Genomic DNA, 17,263 nt, shown 5'->3' on the forward strand with positions numbered 1-17,263 from the left:
TAAAAGGCTTGGACAGAGTGGAATTTGTGAAATGTGTCCAAGAGAGCTTCCTTTCTCAACATATAGAGGGAACTACTAGAGAGAGTGCAACACTGGACCTCCTCCTGGGGAATGAGGTAGGGCAAGTGTCGGAAGTGTCTGTCGATGAGCACTTTGGGTCCAGTTACCATAACTCTATTAGCTTTAAAATAGTTATGGTAAAGAATACGACCGGTTCACAGGTTAAGGTTCTGAACTGGGTGGGGCAGACCAAATTTCAGGGCCATTAGATGGGGTCTTGCAGAGGTTGACTGGGCGAGATTGTTTGCAGGGAAAGAAGCATCTGCCAAGTGGGAGGCCTTTATAAGTGTGATGTCAAGAGTTCAGGGCCTGCATGTTCCTGTAAGGGGAAGGGCAAGGCTGGTAGGTTTCAGGAACCCTAGTTGACGAGAGATATTGAGGCTCTGGTTAAGAAAAAGAGGGAGGCATTCGCTGTGCATAAGTAACTCATAACTAGTGAATCTCTTGATGACTACAAGAAGTGTAGAAGTGCACTTAAGAGAGAAGTTAGGAGGGCAAAAGGAGGATATGAGAAGGATCTAGCAGGCAAGGTGAGGCAAAATCCCAAGAGATTCTATAGGTATATTCAGAGTAAAAGGGTGGTGAGGGAGAGAATAGGTCCCCTTAAAGATCACCATTGTGTGTGGAACCAAAGGAAATGGGAGAAATCTTTAATGAATATTTCTCTTCAGTTTTTACTGTGGAGAAAATTATGGAAGCTAAACAAATATGGGAAAATGAGTGGTGTTGTTTTGGACCACATACAAATTAGCAGGGAGGAGGTACTGGAGGCCTTAAAAGTACATTAAGGTGATAAATCCCCAGGGCCTGACCTGGTGCACTTTTGGGCCTTATGGGAAGCTGGAGAAGAAATTGTGGAGACCCCTGCAAAGATTTTTGCTTCATTTCTTGCCTCAGGTGAGGTTCCAGAGGACTGGAGAGTGGCTAATGTGGTGCCATTGTTTTAAAAGGATAGCAAAAACAAGCCAGGGAACTACAGACTGGTGAGTCTGACTTCGGTGGTGGGCAAGTTGCTGGAAGGGATTCTGAGGGACAGTCAGCACAGCTTTCTGCGTGGGAAGTCGTGTCTGACAAATCTCTTGGAGTTTTTCAAGGAGGTAACCAAGAGCGTAGATGAGGGTAGGGTAGTGGGTGTTGTGTACAGTGACTTTACCAAGGTCTTTGACAAGGTCCCTCATGGTTGGCTAGTCTGGAAGGTTTAATCGCATGGGATCCAGGGGGCAATAGCGGATTCGACTCATAATTGACTCAGTAGTAGGAAGCAGAGGGTAATAGTCGAGGGTTGTTTCTCAGACTGGAGACCTGTATCTAGTGGTGTGCCACAGGGGTTAGTGCTGGGACCTTTGTTGTTTGTAATTTATATAAACGATTTGGATATGAATGTACAAGGCGTGGTTAGTAAGTTTGCAGGTGATACTAAAATAGGTGTTGTTGTTGACAATGGAGAAGGTTATGGAAAAATTACAGGGAGATCTTGATTGGCTAGGTATGTGGGCTGAGGATTGGCAAAGGGCTTTCAATCCAGATGTGAGGTATTGCATTATGGGAGATCAAATCAGGTAGGACTTTTACAGTGAATGGTAGGGCCTGGGGAGTGTTATGGAACAGAGGGACCTACAAGTGCAAGTGCATAGTTCACTGAAAGCAGTGTCACAGGTAGGTAAGGTGGTGAAGAAGGTGTTTGGCACGCTGACCTTCATCAGTCAGGGCAATGAGTGTAGGAGTTGGGAAGTTATGATGCAGTTATACAAGACGTTGGTAAGGCCGCACTTGGAATATTGTGTACAGTGTTGGTCACTCTGTTATAGAAAAGATGTTATTGAACCAGAAAGAGTGCAAAAAAGATTACCAGGATGTTTCGTAGACTTGTGGGCCTGAATTACAAGGAGAGGTTGCGTAGACTAGGACTTTATTCCCTGGAACATAGGAGATTGAGGGGTGATCTGATAGAGGTATATAAGATCATGAAGGGCATAAACAGGGTGAAAGTACAGTCTTTTTCCAGGGAGGGGGTGCTAAAAACAAGAGGGCATGGGTTTAAGATACGAGGCAACAGATTTAAAAAGGGACATTGGGGCAGCTTCTTCACACAGAGGGTGGTGCGTATTTGGAATGAGCTGCCAGAAATAGTGGTTGAGGCAGGCACATTAGCAACATTTAAAAGCCATCTAGATAAGTACATGGATGGGAGAGGGTTAGAGGGCCGAGGGCCATGGGCCAAACGTGGGCAGATGGGACTAGTTCGCTGGGGAATGCAGTTGGCCAGTTTCCATGCTGAATGACGCCATGACTATCTGAAATGAAACAAAATACTGAAAATGCTCAGTGGGTCTGCAGTAGCTCTGGGAAAACAGAGATAATATTATATATTGAAGAGAAAACAAGGTCTATGATGGGATAAATTACAAGTTGTAATGACAAAAGGTAAATGACAGTTAAAAGACTGGTCAAAAGCAGATGCAAAGAACCATTATCAATTGGAAAATAGTGTGCCAGAAATCTGAAAATCAGACATTGCTGATCCTCTGAAATCACTGAACACAGTGTCGAGTTCTGAAGGCTCCAACGTGAGGCTGGTGTTCCTCAACCTCGTTGAGTTTCAAAGGAAAAAGTTAGGAGGTTGAAGATAGAGGTCAGAGGGACAGTGGGATGGAGAATTAAAGTGATGGGCAATTGGAAGCTCAGTCTTATCAGCAGACTGAGTAAAGACGTTCTGCGAGTGGTTACCTGAACTATGTTTGGTGTCTCCAGTGTAGAGGAGATCACATCATGAGTACCAAAACAAATCCACAGTACCAAATTGAAAGGACACAAGTAATTCGTGATATCAGTGTTTTGGGGCACTGGATTTTGGAAAGGAGAAAAATGAGCCACTGTTGTATGGTTCCATAGGACGATGTCGTGGTAAAAAGGCATCAGTAGGTATTGGTAACAATGGAGTATATCAGAGTGTCCTTGAAGAGATGATCCCTTTCCAATGCTGAAAGCTGACAGGAGGGAGTTGCACTTGCTGGTGGGATTGCATCAGAATAATATGAACAAAATTTGGGTACAAGCATTTCCATCCTCTTACATCATTATTGCTTTGTTGCTTTTCTTTCCACATTCCCTTTCTGTCCATCTGAAGCCAATGCTGATTTAACACACTTACTTACTGGATAAAAGGTTTATTAAATAGCTTGCACCCTCTAAAAAGATTTTATTAAATAGCTTGCACCCTCTAAAAAGATTTAGTGGAAAGCATCAGTCATTCCCTATGGTGTAGTGAAACATGCCCCACCATCAGTGAGGATTACACTTGTAAGAAGTTCAAATGGAACAGTCAGATCAAAGCTATGTCTACAAGAGCAGGACAAGGGCGATACCTGGATTAATGTTTGGACTACAAATTCCTCAATCGTTCACAAGACTCAATATGATGTTGGATTCTTGCTAGGGAAGGAAGTCTGCTATTCTTATGCAACTGACATACATGACTCCGGTTCCACATTAAATGGCTGACTTTTTCTTGAGATGGCAGAGTAACACACCCAGTTATTTAATGCTAGCCATGGCAGTGTCCCCTACACCCCAAGGATAAAACAGGAGTGTACTGGAATACTCAGCATCCACCTAAATGAGAGCATCTTCACTGTCACTCAAGAAGCCCTTCACCATTCAGTTGTGAAAGTCAGCATTCAGTTTCATTTGCTTGTACTCTTAATGTAGCACTCTCTAACCAAAGTCAATACCCACCACCTCACCTCTGGTATATTGTAATTATAGGATGTACATTCAGCAGGAATCATATGTTCAAAGATTATAGCTACAGCACCTCATCTCAGCCATATGACAGATAAGAACAACATCTTTGGGAACAAAGTTACACTCCTCCTGACTTGTACAAATAGTGATATCTGTCCCTCAGAGTATTCCAGTTCCAGAATGGAAAAAGTGAACATTGTTAAATTATGTGCATTTCTTGTAACTTCTATTTGCAGCAGAGACTTCTAGTTTTTGTCATTGGGGACCATGGTATTGATCAAAGAAAGCTGCCACTGGTTCTAGTGTTTCCACGTTATCACTGGGAAATAAACATAAAATATCTGTGTTCATAACATTGTCAGCAAATTTATGTTCTGTATATATTAACCTTTCAATAAAGCATCATTACTTACCCGGTTTTTATGGGCATTGATTGATGCATAGCGCACTGTGCCTCTGAACCCTGCCACCACCCGAGGCTGGAAAAAAACCAAAAGGAAAATAGAATGGACCTTTTGTGAAACTATATATTTTTTTAAAAGGAGAAAGTGACAACTCAGTATTTCACTCAATACCAGAGAAGAGCTAATGCACTAATGAACTCTGGTAATACCTCCATCAAAACTGACACAGCCTCCAAATGTGTCCATTATTTGTTTCTGAATTAATCCAATAGAAGCAAATGATTTATTTCCACCCTGGCATTGTTTAATGAGTAAGCTCAGCAAATGCACTTTAACTAATCAAGCACAGATGAAAATAGCTCAAGGGGCATTCAGTGCAATGCAGAGTCTATTTGCCTTCAGCGTTTCAACTTCTTTTGTTTAAAGTCAGTTTGGTGAGCCTCTATGAGGTAGATTATTTACATTTTAAAGCCTAATTTAAACCTCAATTGATTATGATTTTGCAATTCAAAAGCAGTACAATTCTTAATTAATTGGAAATAAAGAAACTAAACAATCATTCCTTGTTCTGGATTTTGCAAAAGTGAAATTCCCAACCTGCAGAACAGTTTAGGGAGTGATAATGTCTTGAAGGTTAAAGAAAAAGTGACAAACTAACAATTTCAATCAACAGAAAAAAGTTAATTATATGCCAAGTTCTTCTTACGCAGTCCCTTGGGATCATTTGCATTCCTGACATCAGACTACTGGAACAGGCACTCGGACTTTTGCCCTAGGAGGAGCTTACCAGGTGGATTGAGGAAAAGTGTAAGTGCTGCGTAAGTGCTGAAAGGAGCAGACTGCTTCACAAACCACTCACACAATTCATCAGGCACAACTGTCCTATTCGTGCAAGAGTTCACAGTCCCACATTGGCCTCATTGATCACCTCAAAACACACTAAATCAGAGTGGAAGTCAGTCAACTACTTGAGCATGATCTGTTCTTTTGAGCTTCTCCTCCTCCAGCTAATTGTTTACCAGACCTGACAGCTGTATTAGAATTCCTGAAAGGATCAAAACTGTTACTCTAGCAGAAACTTAGTTTTGTAGGGTCTATTCATCAGCTTTATTATGACTGTCACCAACGCCTAACAATGTTACATTTCAGCTGGGTAATCATAAATTCTAACTTGCACCCTCTATTGCCAACGGTACATATTAAAATAATTGAACTGAAGTCTTAAACTTGACATGAGTGCAAATTACACAACTCTTTGATCACATCCTTGATTTGTCAGTCCTGTCTGCTGACAATTTGTTCATGTTCTCAGGCTGCAAAACTGGGTGGGGATATGGATCTTGTAGGCAATAAGGGAAAGCAGTTCGCTTTGTATGCCTGAAGGGCTAATGAGATGCAAGGGAAGGCATCTATACAGTAGCAATCTGGTCCAGATCCAGATGGGATGACTGATCGTAAGAATATTTGAGACCAATTTTTTTTTAATTGTGCATTTGTGTGGGTATGACCAATATCATAAGTGTGTTGAGCATAAAGCATCAAGCATAATGATGGTACATTTTGTTTCAGTTTAGATCAACCTTAGAGACTCACTTTTAATAAAAACACATCAACAAACTGCAAGAGTACACCATTGGAATTCTCAAGTCTGCTTCATCAGTCAATAAAGTCATAGTCAATCTGTCCATTCAAAATCAGTATTCTCATCTTGTTTTCATTAATCTTGGCTGGCCCCAGTACCCATAAAGGGTTTTTAAAAAGTTCACATGCAAGGATAAAGTTACACAACTAGATTAAAAAGTACAGATGAAAAAGATAATGCAATTTTCTCTAACTAAATCTCTCCATAGACTAAATACCCTTTCCCCTGTACACAAAAGCTTCACACAATCTATTTAATCTCCGAAGAGTATAGCATACACTCCTGGCTCCTGCCCAACAAATCTAGCAAAAATATTAGTTTCTCTTTTACATCAAGAACTTGCATTTACATACATTTTGGATAAAAATGGTGACTTGGTGACTAGCAAACAAAATGTTTTCAGTATATGCTCCAGTTTTATTATTGTATATTGAGACAATTTAAGTAAATTGTTAAAAGATTCTGAAGTTTAAAGATTGGTAAGGAAAAAAAATCAGAGATTTAATCCACTTATGTTCAGCTAGGTGGCCTGCTCAACAATGGGTATTTTTCCACTATAAATAATTCCAGATCCAACTAGAAACTCAATGAGTGGAACAGAAAATTAGAACAATTCCTTACACCAATGTTAAAGACACAAGTTCTCTTGCGACTTGTGACTAAGATTGGGGAGTTGTTGATAGTGTGAAGGGTGGTCTTAGGCAACAGGGTGATATTGATGTGTTGGTAAAATGGGCTGAGAAATGGCAGATAGCATTTAATGTTAAAAAAAAAGAGGTGATGCATTTTGGAAGTACAAATGAATGTAGGACATACACCATGAATGGTAGGGTCCTTGGGAATAGTGAAGAACAGAGGAACCTTGGTGTACATCCAAAGAAGGTGGCAGCAAAGGTAGACAACTTAGTTAAGACAGCATATGGGATGCTGGCCTTCATTAGTTGTGGTACTGAATATAAGAGCAGGGAGGTTACGCTCCAACTTTTAGAAAGCATTGGTCAGATCTCAGTTAGAATACTGAGTGCAGCGCTGGTCAGCATGCTATAGGACAGATGTGATACTGCTGGACAGGGTACAGAGGAGACTCACCAGCATGTTGCCTAGGGTGAAGCACTTCAGTTATGTGGAGAGACTGGGTCTGCTTTCCCTCGACTGAAGGTTAAGGAGGGGATATGATTGAGGTATATAAACTTGAGGGCAAAGGTTTCCTGTAATTTATCCAATCAGAGATAGATAAAACTAGAGGACATAGATTTAGGGCTAGGGGGTTTAGAAGGGATCCAAGGTTGACCTCGTTTCCCCCAGAGAGTGGCGAGCACCTGGAATACACTGCCTGAGAGAGTGATGGAAGCAAAGTCACTGATGGCATTTAATAAGTGTTTAGAAGAACACTCGAATCATCTAGGCATAGAAGGCTGTTGGCCAAGTGCTGGAAGATGGGATTAATACAGATTTGTGCCTACTGGTAATGTGGTCATAGTAAGTTGAATGGCCTGTTTCCATGCTGTATGACTGCAACTCTGTTAAGGCAGCAACATGAAGACAGGAAAGCACTGCCTCCCATGCACTCAAGACAAATCACAACACTTGACATTAGACAAATTTCAGAGTGAAACTCCTATTGCATAGATCAGCAGGTACTAAAAACATGGTTCACTTTCACTCATGGCATCTTTTGCCCAACTACATGGCATCGATTTAAGATCTTCATCTTTGTCTAATCATAAAGGCATTTACAATTATTTACCCATTAAAAACAGAACTACCATTTAAATTACCACACAAATGTAAATGCAGCATACCTTCCAGAATGTTTGAATGGCAAACTAAATCTACAGCAAAGTGTTTGGTTAATGCAGAATAGTTAAACCCCACATTGTATTAACTATGACTACAGGTTCTGTTTAAATGCTAACAAAACAACTGCACAGAATTACTATGAAAGTCATTCATGGATTTTTAACCACGTTACCTGCAATACACAGAAGCAGAGACAAGGATTTAAAGGGGCATCATTAAATGGGGCAGGACAAAACTAAAATGTAAAAGTTAGCAAGCTGTTTATGGAATAACTGCTGGTCATCAGAGTGAAATACAAGAACCTCTAATAAGAAGATTTTGCAGCAGAGTAAAGAAAATAATGCTTATTGGGTGGACTGCTGCTGGAGTACTTCCTTGCCTTTTCAAAGTTAAGACTGCAATGCCCTAAACAAACATTAGGAAACATAGATATGACAAAGAGATAAAAAGTGACTATCCTTTCACCTACACCTGCATCATCAGACACCACTATCTCCGGGAGAAATTAAAATTGCACAACCAGAATGAATGACTGCTCGAGGGCAGACACATTGACTGGAATAATAAAGAGATTACAGCAGCATCTGATGCTTTGTTTTTATGACTGCTGCATTAAACACAACCACTCCAACCAGCATCCTTCTAGAGTGTTGCGACATTTATTTGACAGCCACGGAATCCACAATTGAAGGTGTGAATAATTATACTATGGTAACAATTACTGAAACAAATGGAAGCAACATAAATAACAAAGACTGACACTCTGAGATCTATTTGCTCCTTCAAACCATTCACAGGTAAAATATACTTAAGTAGATACAAGAGATCAATTTCTGCAGGGTATTACTAGACATAATTATCATCCTTCTTCAGTTTGTTCAGTCTTGATTCTAACTTATTAACACCACAAGAAAAAAAAGAGTAAATGAACACTTTACATATTGCATTAAGACTTTTTGCAAGGTTTTTCTGGAAAGAAAAGCACATCTATACTGACAAAATTTCCTTTGTTTCAGTCAAGGTACCTGTGGTAGTAGGAGTATTTTCTCCTTCACATAACAGGCAACTGCTAATGTTACTTAAAAATCACCAGCTTTGTGCTGGATGGCATTGAACTTCAAGTGTTGTTGGAGCCGAACTCATCCAGGCAAGTGGAAAGTACTCCATCAGAATTCCAAGATTGTAGAAAAGGTTTTGGGAAGTCAGGAAATAAATTATTCTCTGCAGAATGCCTAATCTTTGGCCTACTTTTGAAACCACAGTATATCCATTGAATCTGTGCCCACTCTCCATTCTGTTCAATTCAAGTTTTGACAAAGGGTCCCAGAGCTGAAAAATTAACTGTTTCTCATTCTACAGATGCTGCCTTCATGTACGGAGTGTTTCTAGCATTTTCTGCTTTTATTTCAGATTTTCAGCACTGACAGTTTTTCAATTTCCTTTCAAACTTCTGGTTAGTAGAGACTTTCACAATGCTCATTATGGTGGGCAAACTTAATGATGGTAAAGCCAATCAAGGGGAGCTGCTGAGATTCTCTCAGACTTGGTGCACATTTTTGGCATTTATTTTTCCAAGCCTAAAGTTGCCCTTGTCTTGCCATGCACAAGCACAGAATTGCAAATGGGACACTGAAATCACACATCCTCACTTCTAGCCTTATAAATGATGGTGGGATCGTTGATGAAGCAGTTGGGCCTGAAACTCCACGCTGAGGGCAGCACCATGGAAGGCCTGCTGCCTCACAGCTCCAGGACTCGGGGTCAATCCTGATATCAGGTGCTCTCTGCTTGGAGGTTACACATTCTCACTGTTACGATGTTAGGAATCCCCCTGGTGCTCTGGTTTCCTGTCACATTGCAACGATGTTCTGGTTGTTTGGTTAACTGGCTACTGTAAATCACCCTTAGTGTAAGTGGGTGGGAGGAAAATTAGTGAGCTTTGGGATTTAAATGGGCACGAGAGAGAATTGGTTACGGGGAATAAGGGGGATTGATGCTATTGCTCTGAGAACTAAAACAGATTTATGGGCCAAAAGGCCATCTACATTTTAAAAGAATGCGAGAACTACCGCAATAACCGGCCTTCAGCAACAACAATTATTCTTAGTGATTCTAGCCAGTGGAGTTTTCAGCTTAATTCCCTATTACTTTAATGTAATCAAGGCTCTTCGATGCCACTTTCAGTCAAATGCTGGCTGCAATGAGAATAGGAGTCAAGAGAGCCTGGAAGAACACAAATTGAACGTCAGGAGCTGGTTTATTGCCAAGTGCTGCTTATAGCACCAATAGCGTCATCTCCCATCACTCTGCTAATGACTGATGATAGGGAATTCGGACAGTAATTGACTTCATGGATTTATCTTGTTTTTGGGCAGTTTTTCATATTTTTGGATAAATGTAATTGTTGCAGCTCTATTGGAACATAAACATAGCTAGGTCTGGAGCATGTTTTCAGCTGGGATATTGTTGGAATTGATCATTTTTAACTGTATCCAATGAGCTCAGGCATTAAAGAATAACAGGTGTGGAAGTAGCAAGTGATCAATGTTTACAAAATATTAAATCTTACCATAGAACAATACAGCACAATACAGGCCCTTCAGCCCACCTTCAAACCACTCCTTAGACTATCTAACTCCTTCCTCCCACATATCCGTCTATCTTAAATTCCTCCATATGCTTATCTAACAAGCTCTTGAACTTGACCAACGTATCAGCCTCCACCATCACCCCAGGCAGCGCATTCCATGCACCAACCACTCTCTGGGTGAAAAACCTCCCCCTGACATCCCCCTTGAACCTCTTCCCCCCCCCCCCCCACCCCATTACCTTAAAGCCATGCCCTCTTGTATTGAGCATTGGTGCCCTGGGAAAGAGGTGCTGGCTGTCCACTCTATCTATTCCTCTCAATATCTTGTATACCTCTATCATGTCTCCCCTCATCCTCCTTCTCTCCAATGAGTAAAGCCCTAGCTTCTTTAGTCTCTCCTCATAATCCATACTCTCTAATCCAGGCAGCATCCTGGTAAATCTCCTCTGCACCCTTTTTAATGCCTCCACACCCTTCCTATAATGAGGCGACCAGAACTGGACACAGTACTCTAAGTGTGGTCTAACCAGAGTTTTGTAGAGCTGCATCATTACCTCGCAGCTCTTAAACTCAATCCCACAATTTATGAATGCTAACATTCCATAAGCTTTCTTAACTACCCTATCCACCTGTGTGGCAACTTTCAGTGATCTGTGGATATGAACCCCCAGATCCCTCTGCTCCTCTACACTGCCCAGAATCCTGCCATTTACCTTGTATTCCGCCTTGGAGTTTGTCCTTCCAAAGTGTACCACCTCACACTTCTCCAGATTGAACTCCATCTGCCACTTCTCAGCCCAGCTCTGCATCCTATCAATATCCCTCTGTAAGCTTCGACAGCCCTCCACGCTATCCACAACACCACCGATCTTTGTGTCATCTGCAAACTTGCTAACCCACCCTTCTACCCACTCATCTAAGTCATTAATAAATATCACAAAAAGTAGAGGTCCTAGAACCGATCCCAGTGGGACACCACTAGTCACAGCCCTCCAATCCCAATGCACTGCCTCCACCACAACCCTCTGCTTTCTACAGGCAAGCCAATTCTGAATCCACACGGCCAAGCCTCCCTGGATCCCTTGGCCTCTGACCTTCTGAAGAAGCCTACCATGTGGAACCTTGTCAAACACCTTACAAAAATCCATGTAGACCACATTCACTGCACTACCCTCATCAATCTTCCTGGTCACCTCCTCAAAGAACCCTATCAGGCTGGTGAGGCAAGATCTTCCCTTCACAAATCCATGCTAGCTGTCCCTAATCAGTCCATGATTCTCTAAATGATCATAGATCCTATCTCTTAGAATCCTTTCTAGCAGCTTACCCACCAAAGACGCAAGGCTCACTGGTCTGTAATTCCCTGGATTATCCCTACTACCTTTTTTGAATAAGGGGACAACATTCGCCACCCTCCAATCCTTCGGTACCATCCCCATTGTCAACGAGGATTCAAAGATCCTAGCCAACGGTTCAGCAATCTTAGTGGCAATACTTATCTAAAGAATTACTACAAAGTTATTTCACTTGAACAATGTTGTAATTCACAGTGAAAGAAATGTTTTGAATAAGATAATGGCTAAGATAGAAAATGTTTACACAGTTCAAATTAAGATTGGATGCTAGGCTGGGAATGTAAAGGGGGGGGGGTGGGAAACACATGTGGCCTTTCCCTATCTTTGACAGTTTATACATTCGAATGGAGTAATTTTACATTCCCAGTATTGGTATCACTTAGCTTGTCTATGCAAGTAGATAGAAAAGATATAGCTAGCATTTTGTTTTTGGTAGATAGGCAGAGGTAGGTGCAATTTCTCATGTGGTCCTTGTCGTGCATATTCAAGTTATGAAGTTCAGAGTAAGAAAGCTGAGATTGTGCACACACTCATTTAACTTGAGAAAATGACTGAGTACTAAAGTATCTCAGGGATGGAGGAATAACAGCAAGAAAAGAACAAAAATAAACACTTTTTGGCACACAGGATTGCAAAGCAAAACCAAATTGGTAAAAAAAACTCATTACATCATTAAGTCAGAGCCATACAGCATGGAAACAGGCCATTCAATCCACCATGTCCATGCTGACCAACAGGCATCCATCTTGTTGTGTAGCCTTCAATGCCCAGGCAATTCAAGTGCTTGTCCAAACACTTCTTAAATGATATCAGCGACTTTGCTTCCACCACTCTCTGGCAATACATTCCAGGTACTCACCACTCTCTGGGTGAGCAAGGGCCACCTCAGATCCCCTCTCTTTAAAGCCTTATAATTTATGGCAGTTATTCCAATTAAAAAGAAAACCACCTTTCAGGAGAACAAAAATAGCTAGATTAGCAGTGTTAAATAGCACTGGATATCTGAATTATTATCCAGATGCTGAAGATGCATTCTTTAGAACATTACACCACAATCAATATGTTGATTTTTGTTTTAAAAATGCAGGAAAAGAGAAGACATGAAAATCCAAAGACTTTATCGTGACCTTCTTAAAATTTCTGTCTAAAGTATTTTTAAGAAAGATTCCCACAGTACACTAAAATTATTATACAGGTTTGTGTTTCAACATCAAAATCTTCATTAATTTCAAATATTAATATCCAGAAAACCTTTTATTCCATTACCAAAGAAAACAGCCAGATCAAAGACTGTTTAATTGTCTATTGCAAATGGGATTGAATACTTTGATTATCTTTCCTATAACAGGATGGCCAAAACTAACACCATATTCCAAGTGCAGTCTCACTAATGTCTTGTACAACTGGAACGTAATGTCCCAAAGCTTATATTCTCTGCCCTGACCTATGAAGGCAAGGATGTCATATGCCTTCCTCAACACCCTGTCAACCCGTATGGCTACTTTCAGGAAACTGTGGACTTGGACATTAGGGCTCCCTCTGTTCATCAACATTTCTCAGTGTCCTATTTACTGTCTGCGTCCTACCACTATTTAACTTCCCAAAATGCATCACCTTGCACAGTGTTTAATTAAGGTTTTCAAAACTATAGCAAAAATCTAGCAATTTCATGATTAAATACATATTGTATTATTGTTGTGAAATCTCTTCACTGGCTGTAGTCATTTCCAGCTAAAGCAAAAATGATGATAGTTCTTGGAGGTCAGTAACCTCAGCCCCAGGATGTTTGCTGTACAAGTTCCTCAGTGCATTAGTCTCAGCTTAGCCATGAGTTGCTTCATCAATGACAGGTTAAATTCAGAAAGTCAGAGTCATTGCTCATTGGGACAGTCCCTTGACGAATATAGAAAGTGCAGGAGAGTATTTAAAAAGAAAATTAGGAAAAAGGGCTATGAAACATCATAGGCAGACAAGATTAAGGAGAATCCCAAGGCATTTGATAAGTATATTAGGAAGAAGAGGCAACCAGGGAAAGAGTAGATCGCCTTAGGGACCAAAAGGGCAATCTGTGCATGGAGCTGGGTGATGTGGGCAATGTCCTAAATGAATACTTCTCATCTGCATTTACCAAGAAGGGTGTGGTAGACTTCAAGGGGAGGGATGGTGATGTTCTGGAGCATATTGGCATTAAGACAGAGGAGGTATTAGTAAGTTGGACAGAGCAATGCCAAAAGAAATTTAATCCTGACAATTGTGAGGTGATGCACTTTGGGAGGGCAAATAAAGGAAACAAGTACACAGTACATGATAGAGCCCTAGGGAGTGTTGATCATAGGAACCCTGGGGTACGAGTCTAATGATCCCTGGAAGTGGCAGCACAAGTGGATAAGGTGATGAATAAAGCAGAAAGGATGCATGCCTAAATTGGATGTGGCTTAGAATACAACAGGTTTTTAGCAAGGTTCCTGCAACGTAGGCTGGTCCAGAAGTTAAAGCACATGGGATCCAATGTGTCTTGACAAACTGGATCCAAAAATGGTTTGGCGAAAGGAGGCTGAGGGCAGTGGTGGAGAGTTGTTTCTCTAATGGATGTCTCTGACCAGTGGTGTATCACAGGGATTGATGTGGGGATGTATCACGGTTTGGTACGGCAACTGCTCTGCCCAGGACCGCAAGAAACTGCAGAGAGTGGTGGACACAGCCCAGCACATCACGGACACCAGCCTCCCCTCCTTGGACTCTGTCTTTACCTCTTGCTGTCTGGGTGAAGCAGCCAGCAAAATCAAAGACCCCACCCACCCGAGTCATTCTCTCTTCTCTCCTCTTCCATCGGGTAGAAGGTACAGGAGCCTGAGGGCGCGTACCACCAGACTCAAGGGCAGCTTCTACCCCACTGTGATAAGACTATTGAACGGTTCCCTTATACAATGAGATGGACTATGACTCCACGATCTACCTTGTTGTGACCTTGCACCTTATTGCACTGCACTTTCTCTGTAGCTGTGACACTTTACTCTGTATTGTTATTGTTTTTACCTGTACTAACTCAATGTAACTGCACTGTGTAATGAATTGACCTGTACGATCGGTATGCAAGACAAGTTTTTCCACTGTACCTCGGTACAAGTGACAATAATAAACCAATACCTTATACATAAAACACATATATAAATGATTTGGGTGACAATATGGGTGGTCTGACTAGTAAGTTTGCTGACGACAGGAAAATTGGTAGAGTCATAGATACTGACAAAGGTTGTCTAAGGATAAAGCAGGTCTTAGATCACTGGGAATTTGCCAGGAGTGGTGGCAAATATTATTTAATCCAGCCAAGTACGAGGTAATGCATTTTGGGACATCAAATACTGGCTGCCACATATAGTAAATGGTAGAGACCTTAGGAACATTGATGTACAGAGGGAGCTTGGGTACAAGTCCATAGCTCACTGAAAATGGTGACAAAGGTGGATGGGATAGTGAAAATGGCATTTGGCACATTTGCTTTCATCATCCAAGGCACTGAGTACAAGAGTTGGGACGTCATATTGCAGCTTGGTCAGTGGTGTTGATACCAGACTGCCTTGTCCAATTGGTATTGAAGTCCCCCATCCAACGTACAGTCAGTGTCCTTGCTGCTGTGTGCTTCTGGCAAGTGTTTTCATCATGGATTTGTATCAATTCATCAGCAGAGGCAAGTGCTAAGTATTATCAGCAGAATGTGCTGATGCCTTTTGACTTTATGGAATCCAGGTTTAATGATAAAGACTCCCAGGCCCACTCCTTTCAGTCTTTGAGATAATAAGCCATTCCAGAATGCCCAAAAGGCTTAGAATGGATCTAGCAGCTCGAAATCTACCACATAGGAGCCCATTATTCGGTTCTTTCTGTGGCATCCAATGTACAGGAGGCCACATTCTTTTACGCAAATTGGAAGAACAACACCTCAGATTCTGCTTGGGTAGCTTATAACCCAATGGTATGAACACTGAATTTTCCAATTTCAGGTAACTCATATCCCCAGTGTTCTTCTCCCACACACACTCACCTTGTCCAGCTAGTTCTCTTCACCCTTTGTTCACTTTTCCAACCCTTCCCCCCACCTGGTTCCAGCCTCTTCCCATCTGTTTGCACCCATCTCCTACAAGTCACTGTCCCACCCCTTTTTCCTACTGCTATATCCTGGCTATCTTTCCTCTTCCCTCTCAGTCCTAATTGCAGTGTCTTAACCCAAAATGTCGACTTACACCTTTTTCCTCCACAGAGGCAGTTTGATATGTTGAGTTCTTCCACCATTCTGTTTTGCTTTCTAATAGCCATATAGGCAATATAAAATGAACTGCCAAAAACCGACCCTTCTTTGTGCCTCTTCAAGAAATTCAATCGTCATTCAGACATGACCTTCCCTTAATAAATCTATGATGATTGTCCCTGATTAACCTCTGACTCTTCAAGTTTATGCAGTCCCTTTGAATAGATTCCAATAATTTGCTGACATTAAACTAGTTGGTCAGTAATTACACAGTGTAATTACTTTCCTCCCTTTCAAACAACCATATATGTCAGCAGTCTTCCAATCCTTTGGCATCACTCCTGGAGCCAGGGACGAATGAAAAATGGTCAGAACATCTGCAGTTTCCTCCTTTGCTTAATTTAACAGCTTGGGATATACTTCATTCAGGTCTGACAATTTAACCATTTACCAACATGTTAAATCCCTTAATACTTCACATGTCCTCTTTCACTACACCAGCATCACCTCCCTCTTTTGTAAATATAGCCATAAAATATTTATTAAGAACCTCATCGACATGCTCTGCCTTGAAACACAGGTTACCGTTCTGACCCCTAATAGGTCCTATCCTTAGTTGTTCATTGTGGATTTATAGAACATCTTTGATGTGACCTGCCAGTATTTTATCCACATGCTTTCTTAATTTCTTTTTAGATTTCTCTCCTACACTTCCTAAACTCTCCCAGACTTTGTTGTATTAAACCCTTATGGTCTCAATTAAGGTTTTTTTTAAAAAAAACTTTATTCCTCACACAATGCACCTTCTCCTCCAGGGTGTTCTAGATTCAGTAAGTCCCACCTTTCCTCATGGGTAAACATACACCAAGGCCATTTCCAATCTATGTTTGCTAAATCCAGTAAAATTGGCCAAACACCAACTTAGAATCTTAACTCCAATTTCATTAAAACTTTGCTAAATACATCTAAGTTATGATCACTACCACTGATATTCCTTTCATCTGCCAGTTTCATTCACATAAATAAATCCACAACTGCACATCTTTTTGATGAGCTTGCTACATACTGGTTAAAAATGTTCTCCTAATTGCAATTTAGGAATTCTTTGTTCTCCATACTTTTTATCCCAGTTAACATCCAATCAAAATCCACTGGTATTACCACTTTTGCACTTGTCAGAAATTGGCTTACAAATTTGCTCTTCAATCTCCCTTGGACTGTTTGATGTTCTGCAGTACATTCACAAAGGGCTATTGTCCATTTTTATAGCTAGCCTCACTTTGCATTTGCAAACGGCTAGCAAATGTTTTTATACCCAATTTTATCATCAGACCCCTCCATTTTACCCCTTATCCCCTTCAAAAATCTTGTAACCAGGAGTATTAAGATTCTAGTTCTGCCTTCTGTAGTAGCTAGAAA

The 17,263-nt window shown here is 41.1% G+C and overlaps 1 protein-coding gene across 4 annotated transcripts in view; it reads right to left on the reverse strand.

Annotated features, from left to right (window-relative positions):
* Positions 1-17,263, reverse strand: part of LOC127578397 (tau-tubulin kinase 2-like) — a 227,024-nt gene that overhangs the window by 118,729 nt on the left and 91,032 nt on the right. For 3 of the 4 annotated variants that reach the window (XM_052030378.1, XM_052030397.1, XM_052030387.1), the window contains exon 7: positions 4,218-4,283. In XM_052030378.1, the coding sequence (XP_051886338.1) occupies positions 4,218-4,283 (66 nt within the window). Of the gene's footprint in view, positions 1-4,217; positions 4,284-8,675; positions 8,780-17,263 lie in introns of those variants that run through there. The other variant, XM_052030407.1, reaches the window with a different exon arrangement.

This window comes from Pristis pectinata, chromosome 1 (assembly GCF_009764475.1).
Source record: "Pristis pectinata isolate sPriPec2 chromosome 1, sPriPec2.1.pri, whole genome shotgun sequence".
Taxonomy (NCBI): Eukaryota; Metazoa; Chordata; class Chondrichthyes; order Rhinopristiformes; family Pristidae; genus Pristis; species Pristis pectinata.